General features: G+C 42.2%; 1 protein-coding gene across 1 annotated transcript; it reads left to right on the top strand.

Moving 5' to 3' along the window:
• The first annotated feature begins 620 nt into the window (after positions 1 to 620).
• On the top strand, positions 621 to 11573 carry csnk1e (casein kinase 1, epsilon). Its single transcript, XM_075458167.1, has 11 exons — positions 621 to 1080; positions 2294 to 2391; positions 2551 to 2661; positions 3841 to 3989; positions 6868 to 7096; positions 7301 to 7471; positions 7571 to 7719; positions 8011 to 8209; positions 8302 to 8447; positions 9128 to 9193; positions 10145 to 11573. Exons 2-10 carry the CDS (start codon positions 2316 to 2318, stop codon positions 9158 to 9160), a joined length of 1263 nt encoding a protein of 420 aa, XP_075314282.1. The 5' UTR covers positions 621 to 1080; positions 2294 to 2315; the 3' UTR covers positions 9161 to 9193; positions 10145 to 11573.
• The last annotated feature ends 371 nt before the right edge of the window (positions 11574 to 11944 follow it).

The raw sequence follows: 11944 nt of genomic DNA, 5'->3' as shown, positions 1-11944 counted from the left end.
TGACGTATTACTTTTTTTTTACTCTAGAATTAATTAACGTTATAATACAGATTGTATTCTCCCATCGTTGGTGCATCAAGACGGGCCCAAACCACGATACTACCACCACCAGATGGGACAACGTTCTTACGCTGGAATGCTGTGCTGTTGTTTTTTTCTTCTTCTCCCAAATGTAATACCTCTGTCTTCACCTGTCTGCAGAGCATTTTCCCAACAGCCTTTTTGCGTTGATCATAGTTCTGATGGTGGACTCGTGCACATAAACACGAGCGGATTTGAGAGATATCCTCCTGCAGACTCAGACATGAAGAGGGTTTGTACAGAATTTGTCTGCTGATTTGTGATCACGAGCAGACTTTTTTTTTTTTGTCCAGACCGTTTTACACTTAAACGTGTTATGAAAATCCGACTTTGATAGACCGCTGCTCTTTTAATAAAAGCCAACTTTACATAAATCTAATATTAAATCATGTAGTGTCCAATAGAATAGTCAGGTTGACGATTTATCTGTACTTTGTCGGTCTCCGCTTATTTTGCATCCATATTCACACTATAGTCATAGAGGAATGTGCTTTTGGAAACTGATTGGGGATTGATGATATAGGCCTATGGAATCTCTAAATGAGGGCTAGAGCGCTTCATTCATTCAGCAGCGAGGCGGCTTTAAGACAATCCGGGCATCTCCGCATGTCTGTGGATGACATCATTGATATTGTCAATGGTGTAAACTGAGAGAGGACTGGGTGTGAGGGGGAGACGGAGAGGAGCAGCCGCGCAGGGGAGAGGAAAGGACGTCCACCTCTGGCGTTTTTCCCTCGGACAATCAAACCATAATTACCGGCACACCAAAGTCGTGACACTGAGAAGCTTGCAGGACCGCACGGCTCGCCGGCTCTGTTGGGGATTAAAAAAAAAAAAAAAAAAATTTGATTCATAATTTTTTTTTTTGTTGCTGTCTTTCAATCTTGACTGGGGGGCCGCGTCACAGATCTGTGAGGTTATGAGCTGTCCGGAGCCGCGTCGGCGCGTCGCTGTCCAGGGTCCTGAGTGAGACAGAGCCTGAGAGCCACCGCGGAGCGGGTGAGGAGGAGGAGGTGTGGTGGTGGGTGGGTGGGTATGCTTGCTAGTAAGGGTGTCTGGAGGCGTGTGTGTGTGTGTGTGCGTGTGTGTGCGCGCACTCGCGTGTGTCTGAGGATATTGTGGTGGTTTGGGTAAAACAAATAGAGCCCAAACAGAGACGTGCTGGGGTGTTGGAGCGCTTATTCAGAGGTCCTGTATGCTGGGTGCGGTTATGGGAATTATCTGACCGTGTCTTCATTTTGCATTCAGCACCATACTCAGTTTCACTTTTGAGCTATCTGGGGCAAATGCATGAAGTATTCTCTTTGAAAATGTCACGTCTTTAGCTGCAATAGTGGGTCTCAGTTTTGTAACGCTGACAGCGGAGCAGCTGGGAGAAAATGAGCTGGATAAACCCGGTGTGGAGGGTTTGGTAGTGTGCAGCAGTGGGATGGTCTGGCTTATTTTCCTGCAGATGACTGTGGACTGGATGTAGGTCTGCCATAAGACGAAAACAAACAAGAATCACAACAGCAAAAAAAAAAAAAACTTAGTCCAAGAGAATCCAATGTCAAAGTGGCTCTGTCCATTGCTGTCCTTTTTCCGTTTTAAATCTCTGTTTCATGGCTGTGTAGGCAGATGAGGCTCGGATGAAGGAAACATGACTCATTCGAATTTGGTCAGGGGACTAGTCAGAAATTGTGAGTTTGTGCAAATGACTTGTACACAGCAGACTCCTTTGAAGTGCTCCTTGAAGAGTGTGTGAGATGCTGATCCAGCCCCCCCCCCCCAAGCTCAGAATAAATCATGTTACACAACTACACCCTGTGTTCTTCGCCATCACCTTTTCCACATTCTCTACACCTTTCATCGGCCTGCATTGTTGTCAGGACTTCAACATCATATCCTCTGAAGGCTGTGCTTTCGGTAACGCTGTGGGCTGAGACACGTTTCGGCTGGAAATGAGCAATATTTCCCTTCCTGGTCCCAGTGATCCAACTCAGGCTACAATACGTCACTGTTCTGGTTTGCTTATTTTCACTTTTCATGTGTTCTCACTTCACCTGTCCATTTCTCCCAAGCCTCCAGTTTCCTTTTCTCTCATGACACAGCAGCCCCGGGGCTCAGCCTTGTGTTTAAAGTCTGCAGCTTTGCACCACAGTGTCCTTTTCCTATATTGATCACCTGTGATTGATGGCAGCTTTGTGCACGTTTTGTGTGTTTAACCCTTCAGTGAGTTGAAAAGCTCGGGAGCTATGGAGCTGCGCGTGGGGAACAAATACCGCCTTGGGAGGAAGATAGGGAGTGGATCCTTTGGAGATATCTATCTCGGTGAGAATCTGAGCTTTTTTCTTCTTGTTTCCTCACAATCTGATTGACCTGCAACCTACCCAGACATTTTTCCACTTTTTGTAAGCTGCAATAACCCCATCTAATTTTCACCTGCTGACATGCTGTGTCTGCACCTCTCTCATCTGTTTCTCCCATCAGGCTCAAACATTGCTACAGGAGAGGAAGTAGCCATCAAACTGGAATGTGTGAAGACCAAACACCCACAGCTCCATATTGAGAGCAAATTCTACAAAATGATGCAGGGTGGAGGTGAGAAAAGGTCTTTACAAGGCGGCACAGAGAGGCGGTGAATAGTTTTAGGGACACCGAGGGATTAACGATGATTAGTGCTGTTTAAGAGGCGTTGCGAACATTTAAGGGCATCTGAGGTCTTTTCAGGATCATTCAGGGGCACTGAAACACATGTATGGAATGGAATTAACAGGCATTTAAGTCATTTTATGGTTACCCTGAGACGTAAAGTGCTGATGATGATCGAGTGATGGATGTAAGATGCATAATGCTCGACTTAATTGTTTTCTAGAGGACTGGTCATATGGTATAAGCATGCATAATGAATACATTATGAATAACAAAGACAACATGTGTGAACATCTGCTCTACATGGAATAAGCAGTAAAAATGCATTTAATGGTAGTGTACTGTGTTGCATGGAAACCCTTCATTTCTTCATTTTTCCTTTCAAGCATCCAGACTTTTTTTTGTAATATGTGGCCTTGAGTGATAGCTCTCCAACCTTTCTCAAGGTCTTTCAAAGTTTTGCTGTGGACATTGTCTGCTTATTCACTCTTTTTCAGTCCATTTTTTTTGCACACGAGCAGTTTCAGAGGAATGTGTTTTTTCGTTTGTGAGGCCGAATCATTCAGACATAAAAACTCTCACTTTAGTCTCAGGATGAACCATTTCTGTATGAAACATGAAGGGTCCACACATGACACACAACTTCATAAAAAACAAACAAACAACAGTTTAAAATTTTTATCTGTAGGCACTTTGCAAGATACACTATTTGTTCCCATTTCCTTAGTTACATCTTTTTTAAAGTGTGGGAACATCTTGACAGAGAAGGAAACAAAAAGGTGGCCAAGATCCAAAGAACAGCTTTGGAATGTCCTTCAGGAAGCCTGGAGAACTATTCCTGAAGAGTACTTAAAAGTAATGATAAGAAAGCTTGTCTAAGAGGGTTGAGATGAATGCGTTGAAGAATAAAGGTGCTTGTACCAAATATTGACTCTTAAGCTCATTTGAATTGTACAAATTCTGTTTCTTTCCTTCTATTCTGTATTTTAGAAAGTGCTTTAGGTGCTTAAATGAGTCATCACTCACAGCTAAATGTGAATTGTCCAAACAATGCTGTGTTGGCAATCTTGTGCTATTTAAACTACTCAGATTTTTAAACCTATGACTTCCTGTCGTTCCACCTAACAGTGGGGATCCCGTCCATTAAGTGGTGCGGGGCGGAGGGTGACTACAACGTTATGGTGATGGAGCTGCTTGGCCCCAGCCTGGAGGACCTGTTCAACTTCTGCTCCCGCAAGTTCAGCCTGAAAACAGTCCTGCTGCTTGCTGATCAGATGGTAAGACAGATAAACAGACTGACTCACTGACTTACTGCAGTCCACATTATCGAGATTAGGTTTTTTGGGGGTTTTCCTTTTTTTTTTTTTTCGTCCTGAGACTAGAACCAGAATCATTAACCACCCCCACAGTTCTCTAATCGATTTTAGAAATCTGATGGAGTTTCATGGGATTGTCCGGGTTCATTATTTATGCAGTGCCTCCTCTGTTGTTCCTCAAATTTTTTCAAAAAAGAAATATGTAAAAAGAAAACAATGGTCGGAATGATAAACTGTGCATATTAGATGACTGAGCTATTCAAAAGCCCTTCGGACATTGTAACTTTTGCCTGGAGGCTGCGAAGTTGCAGAGATTTCACCAAAATGAAGGTGCTATTTTTAAACTGGCACTAAATGAATCGTTCATTCATCTGAGAGTAACTCGCATCTAAATCTCTGAGGCTTGTTTCCAGTCCATCCCCTCAATATCTTGACCTCCAGCTCAGAGCTCGATCTTTTTACGAGCCTTTTTAATCCCTGTGTATCATTCTTTAGTCTACAGTTTGGAACATTTGTTCATCCCACTGTCTCTTGGTCACTTTGACCTCTTCTCCGAATCGTTCCGCTGGCGTTTTTGTGGCCTCCCTCTTAATCTTTTGATTTGTCTCCTCTCCTCTGCCCTCCTCCGAATGGACAATAGCTAGAAAACCTAAAATGACCCCCGTGCAGCAGCAGAAAGTGCTGACAGGATGTTTTTAGTGACTCAGTTAAAATTTTACCTGACAAAGACGCTCCGCACGGTCACCTTGAGATCAAACTCTGTAATTTGGATCAGCTGTACATTTTTTTTGCCTGAAGGATAAAAGGATTTTTGTGAAAGAAGTAACATTGTTTATCTAATGCATCGCAATGCATGCCTTTTTTTTAAGCACTCCACTTTCGTGATGAATGGTGGTGGAGTGGCGCTGAGCTGATCATTCACTGCCGGCTCACATTTTTTTCCTCCAAATAAAAAAAAAAAAAAACACGCCGCTTTTTAGTACAGAGCTGCTTTTCCAGCCTCTGGGCCACAGCTGAAAAGATCCTTTGCTTACAGTGGATTTAAATAGGCTGTTAACCATTTTTAATGCCAACAACGAACTGCACTGCTGTTAAAGGATAAATACTGTATATATATATTGATAGTTTTTTTTTTTTTTTTTTTTTACATTTTTGTTACCTCACACAAAGAAAAGAAGAGGCCAGAGTATAATAAAATATTTTTTATTTAGGCTCCCATCAGTCCTCTGTTGAAAATACAGTGCACAGTGAAAATGAGTACACCCCTGTTGAAAAGTAACATTTTGAACAATATTTTAATACACACACAAGTTATTCCCAAAACGTGCATAGAGTAAGTTTAATACAACATCTGTTCAGCTTACAACAGAAAAGAAAGGTCAATAATATAACTTAAATGACATATTTGTCCATTTTTGTGAAATTATGCTGGTGCAAAAGTGAGTACACCCCTATGTTAAACTCCCTGAGAATGGGCCGTGTTGGCCCGAAATGTCATGAAATGAAAAGGCATTAAAAGGGAGGTCATCGTTGTGCGTTTCATCCTTGCCTTACATTGAAATTTTACATTTTGAGTCTGCACCAGGCTAAAAGAGACGTGTGTGAGATTTGACTGAAATCCTATGGAGAGTATCATGATCTGCTTCAGTAGTCACAGTACATGTTGACAAGCATGTTTCTTTTGGTGAAATTCAGCTTCCTACTGTTGAGGGCATCCATACAGCCCCAAACCATGTCACTCCCACTACTATGCTTGACTTTAAGCATGGGGCACTTTTCTTTGTACAAATCACTTTTTACCACCACACAGGCTTGACACCATCTAAAGCAAATTTGTTCATCTTGGTGTCATCAGATCACAGGACATGGTTCCAGCAATCCATATCCTTAGTTTGTTTGCATGAAAGCAGCAAAGAGACTTCCAGTAAAATCTTTTTTCCACAAAAAAAAAGACAAAGAACAAAAACAAAGTTGGACTTTTGTCCAATATTCACATAAACATCGAGGTTTTTGAGCGTCACTTCTGTGTTTTGATTGGCACATTGTTCACTCAGTGCGCTTAACTTGAGCAGGGGTGATCAAAAACACTTGAATGACTTTCACTGCATAGAGCCACAGACAACACAAGCCCTCTCTCAAGCGTACCGCTTCATACATTATATTATATAACAATCTTTCAGCTGAACGATGACCACTGAACCTCCTGAGCTACAGCCACCTGCAAGCTTTACAGAGTTCTCAGAGTCAGTGTACAGCAACTTTAGTTTGACTTTATTGCTCTCTTAAAGTTAAACAAAAATATCGCAAATGTTACAAAAGTGACCCTCAATGTACCTTTTGCATTATTTGCTTTTTTTTTTTTTTTACGTGTGCAAAGATTGGACATGATCATATCACAAGTTTAATTTCTGCAAAATGATAGAAAAGGAGGAAGTCAATAATGACAGACCCAGTGCTCTTGATATATTTCATCTGTTCATTTGCTCTACACTGGGACTTTTTGTGATGTAGTGCATTTTGGTAACTAACTAGTTTTTTTTTAATTTTCTTGCCTGAAAAAGTCCCTGACATATACCTATGTCTTTGGGGAAAAACTTGTCTTCAGTGGTTAGCATCCTAAAATCTAAAGCTGTATCATGCGTTCATTCAGATCAGTGAGAAAGACGTGAGTTACACTCACAGCATTCTGATGTGAAAACAGACCTGAGGGCTGCTTGGGGATCTAAACCTAGATATTGCTTGTATATATCTTTTTAGAAATGAAAGTTTTTGAAACATTTTTAGTGGATTTTCGACGTGCAATAACACCAGCTTTACTTTCCCCGACTCCGTGCTCTAGATCAGTAGGATTGAATACATCCACTCTAAGAACTTCATCCACAGAGACGTGAAGCCGGATAACTTCCTGATGGGGCTCGGGAAGAAGGGCAACCTGGTGTACATCATCGACTTTGGCCTGGCCAAGAAATACCGTGACGCCCGAACGCACCAGCACATCCCCTACCGTGAGAATAAGAACCTCACCGGTACGGCCCGCTACGCCTCCATCAACACCCATCTGGGCATCGGTAAGGCACCACACAGACACGTGCAGAAGTTGGCCACATGGATAAAATACGCGAGTGGAGCTTTGTGACATCTGCCTTCATCATAGACTGTCAGCAGAATATGTTTGAGTTTTTATTGATCCGGACTACATTCTCAGAAGAGCAGCTTCCTTTCCTTTCCTCTCCTCGTCTCCACACATGTTCTGTCCTTTCCCCCCCCCACAGAGCAGTCGAGACGGGACGACCTGGAGTCTCTGGGCTACGTTCTCATGTACTTCAACCTGGGTTCTCTGCCCTGGCAGGGGCTCAAAGCTGCCACCAAGAGGCAGAAGTATGAACGTATCAGCGAGAAGAAAATGTCCACCCCCATCGAGATGCTCTGCAAAGGATACCCTTGTGAGCAAAAACATGACGCTGGGAAATGTTGATGAAAAAAAGATGGTGTGGCGTGACTTTTCTTGAAATCCTCGGTTCTCTCTCTTTTGTGTTTCCCAGCCGAGTTCTCTACTTACTTGAACTTGTGTCGCTCCTTGCGGTTCGACGACAAGCCAGACTACTCATACCTGAGGCAGCTCTTCAGGAACCTGTTCCACAGACAGGGCTTCTCCTACGACTACGTCTTTGACTGGAACATGCTCAAGTTTGTGAGTGTCCTGCTCTTGCGACATTTCCTGACACTTTTTTTGAGAGCTGTGTCTCCTTTCTCTTCTCCGATATCTTTTAATTTATCTGGACTGTTGCATTTAAATTATTTTATTTGTTTCTCTTTATATTATTTTATGTATTCTTAATGCTTCTTCCACTCCCTGCTGCAATGCTTTTATTTGATGTAAAAGCACTTTGAATTGTTTTGTACATGAAATGTGCTATAAATATAAATTTGATTTGATTTTTGATTTCAAGCATAACTTTGCATCTGTGCTCTGCGTTTCCAGGGGGCCAGTAGGGCAACAGACGATGGGGAGAGAGAGAGGAAGGAAGGAAAAGAAGGGGAGGAACGAGCAGGCGGAGGCAAGAGGGGAGCTGGGGGCCGAGCTTTGCCGCCTGGTCCGAACCCTTCTGTGGCCAACAGAGTCCGGAATGAGGGGGACGCTGCTCCCTCCAACCCGGCCACACGCGGGGTCCAGCAGTCAGGTCAGGAAGCTTTTTGGATGTGACGCAACAAAGGCAGAATGAAGGCTCTCACCTCAGGCCTGCGACCCGTGTGTGTGTGTGTGTGTGTGCAGGTAACCGCTCCCCTCAGGCGGGGAGAGCCGAAAGGGCCGAGCGAGAAAGGAAGGTGGCCATGAGGCTTCACCGCGGGGCCCCAGCCAACATCTCCTCCTCTGACCTCACTGCACGCCTCGACCAATCGCGCATCACTGCGTCGCAGGTAGGACGACTGAGAGGCTCAGTGACATTTTGTCGGTGCAGGCTCCGTGTGCATCCGGTGTGCTCTCGTCCTCTTCGCGAGGACATTCTATATGCTGACATGCCAACACCCCAAACCAAGACTCTGTGAACTGGGTGAACATTATATGTGCCTCGTCCTTGTGTGTCAGCATTTAGCTCAAAGCAGTGCAGCACCTACGTTACAGCCTCACACAGCAGGACTCTTTAGGATTGATGAAACTCATCCATAAATAAATACAGATTGCTCTCTTTTTTATGCAGAATTAGTTTTATATGACGAATATGAACAAGTTGAGGTTTCATTACCTTGGATTGCTGCCAAAATAAATATGTTATTCAGGATATTTCCCCATAATTACCACCAGGACATTGATATGAAGAGTTTTCTCTAATTGTGTAGTTAAAGTGTGATATGATATGAGCATAGCCTAGAGCAATCCTCAAAAAGCAGGCTCTGCGTGTCCTATAGCCTCTTTATAATTTGTAATCTGACTCTTTCTGGTGTTTCTTTATTCGGTTCGGATCAGGCCTGCATCCTGTAGCAGTGTCAGCATCTGTTCTGAATGATCATTACTATGTTGTGTCTTTGCTGCATGTTCAAAGAATCTTACATGCGCTGACTGTATTTTTTTTAAGCTCATAATTTCTCCTTGCATGCAGGTCAGTGTGCCGTTTGAGCATCTGGCAAAGTGAGTTTCTCCTCGCTGGCCTGCAGGTCAGTGGCAGGTATGGACACACACGCACACACACACACACACACACACACACACACACACACACACACACACACTCTCGCACATGTCAACACATTCTGCTTAATTAAACAGCTTTTCAGCTTTTGGCCACAGGGATCAAAGTCTTCATATTCATGTGGAAAATAGAACTTGTGTGATTACATTAGCTCTCTTTGACTGTAATTTAAATGTATAGGGGATGAAAAAAAGCAAATAAAGTAGATAAAAAGAGGCATTTTTGAAAAAAATGATGTGAAAATACTTGCTGAACAAATCAATCAACAACCAGAAGCTTTCTCTTTTGTGTTGATTTTTTTGTTTTTGTTTAAATGTTTAAAACTATTTGTGGGGCATAAAGACAGATACCATTTTGTATGTGTTTTCAGCTCTGAAATTTTCAGAAATGTGTCACATGAAAAAATCTGATCTGAGTGACTTCGGCCTGGTAATGTGAAAATAGCCTAATTGGATGCGGTCCAAGCCATCATATTTGCTCAATCTTTTAGATCTAGAGAGTTAGCCACTTTCCAGTTTCTCAGAAAAATCCAGGCACTTGGAATCAATCCAACTGTAGTAATGGAAAATTAAGCTTCTGATACTGATATTTGGGGTTTGGGATCTTTTCCCTAACAGACTTAGAACAGGAGCGAAGAGAATAGTTGAACCACAACTAATTCAGAATGGTCTCACAAACATTCATTCCCATGTATGATAAAGGAAGGTTCCGACCTCATTTGCTCTTCCAACCTTCATTGTCCTTCATCACAATATTTCATTAGAATTGTGTTGGGCTGTGGCGATATTTTTTTCCACTAATACCTACACCTGAACTCATTTTACTTCTGTTTTAATCTAAACTGATTAATCTTGTCGGTGTCACAATGAGGTAACCAGTCTAAAGAAAATGACGTTTCTTCTCCATGTCGTGTCTCTTGTGGTTCAGCAATTGAAAGGGCATCAAAGACCCCTTACTTTTCCAATGGATGAATGAAAATATGAGTGAGTGAAGGAGGAGGAAGAAGAAGAGCGAGAGGAGGAGGCGGCATGAAACGGGGGTCAAAGGCGTCCGTGTGTCTGTCAGTTTGCGGTGTGAGCATGCCCAGTGTTAAAGCTTGCTGAGACGATGGAAAACCGGTGCGACGGACAAACTCCAGGCCGGAACTGTTTGGTACTGCTTTTTCAGATCGTGGCTGGAGGAGGGGAGGTGGGTGAAACCACACAAAGGCCCAGCCCCTTCTTCGCTCATGTTCACCTTCACATCGACTCAGAGACTCCACTTGCAAAAGATAAAAAAGCTCATTTAAAAAAAATAAAAATGTTATAAAAGACACAGAGAGAAACTACATCACAAGTGCACAAAAAGGACTGAATTTGAAGTACTGCTTGGTTTCTAAATGTGATGAATAAAAGAAAATATATCAATTTGCTAATATTTGAGAGCCACATCTGCTGCTTCTGGTGACACTATAAACAAATATATAAACTGCTCTGAATACAAACAACAAACAAAAGTGTGTCCAGGCCTTTATTTGAAGAGACAAGGGAAAGGTGCAATATGGACCGATGAGAGGGAGAGAGTCTGCACCAAATTAGTGAATGGGAGTGAAGCTGCTTTTCGTCGGTAACCTCGTCTGTCTGTGTTGTCATCTTAAGTGTTTGTTTTGCCTTCAGCTTTGCGTTTGAGAGTTTGAGGAAAGGAATGAGGGGGAATTGGTGAATTATAACAGATGTTTCACCGAAGCTACTAAAAGATTAAAGTTACTCTTCTCTTTCCTGAGACTGAAAACACACTCACTGAATGTGATGAGAGGCAAGAAGAGTGGGACAGGCGGTAGCAGAAGATAGGATAAAACAAGAACTGTACGATATGATAAAGCCTTAGTCCAGCTTGTAACTCCAGGTATGAAAAGACTTGAGAAAGTTAGAAGATCTTGGAAGTGAGCAAGTCTGGTGTTACACATGAAAGTCTGTTCTTATCCTTTGCTTTTTCTTTTCATTTTTTTTTTTTCACTTTATATGACATGTAAATGTGTAGATTACCTTTTTGCCAGAATGTGACAGATTGATTAAAGGTGGGGCTGGAAAGACGTTGCCTCCTGAAATCCCTGGGACAAAAATGAAATTTTACGGGGAACCTTTAGAGTCTGCCAAGAGTGTTAGTTTTTATTATCACTGGCGGGCAATGACAAGAGAGGTTCATGTAAATACATTGATGAGTACTTACTGAGAAGAATTGATGCTTTGACCCAAGTCTGTCAGGATAGATGGATGTCAATGGAAGGTGATGACTGATGTCCTGTCCATTTCTTTACCATGCTTCACCTTTATTACTATTATATTTGTGTATATTTTCTGATTCAATAAAAATATACTCAACCTACTCAGATTTCTGTTCATATGTTTCACTTGATGCCAATATGTTTAACTGGTATAACTCACATTCATTTTGGTGTAATTTCAACAAATATTCATTTTGCAACGTAAGTTTTCAATCTTCTACACTTGGATAGTTCATTTATTACCTCTGGACACCTTTTTGGAGCTTTATGCTTGATCCATTGAAGGGACCTAAAACTCAAATTCTAGCCTGAGCGACTTCGTTGTTTTTAAATGTGAGCTGTTAGTCCACCAGCTTGCATCAAGCTATTTATGACACTGAAATTATTGCTGGATTTGAGCTTAAGTAACACTCCGAGAGAAGGGTTTTGTTTACGAATTGACTTTTTCTATTTTCATGCTGCTA

This window comes from Odontesthes bonariensis, chromosome 23 (assembly GCF_027942865.1).
Source record: "Odontesthes bonariensis isolate fOdoBon6 chromosome 23, fOdoBon6.hap1, whole genome shotgun sequence".
Classification (NCBI taxonomy): domain Eukaryota; kingdom Metazoa; phylum Chordata; class Actinopteri; order Atheriniformes; family Atherinopsidae; genus Odontesthes; species Odontesthes bonariensis.
This window is presented reverse-complemented; position numbering and strand designations above follow the sequence as displayed.

Excerpts from the sequence above, each read along its gene's own strand:
- csnk1e (XM_075458167.1), top strand. The coding sequence starts at position 2,316 with ATGGAGCTGCGCGTGGGGAACAAATACCGCCTTGGGAGGAAGATAGGG. Across the intron at positions 3,990-6,867 it reads TGCTGCTTGCTGATCAGATG|ATCAGTAGGATTGAATACAT; the intron begins GTAAGACAGATA and ends TCCGTGCTCTAG. Across the intron at positions 7,720-8,010 it reads ACTGGAACATGCTCAAGTTT|GGGGCCAGTAGGGCAACAGA; the intron begins GTGAGTGTCCTG and ends CTGCGTTTCCAG.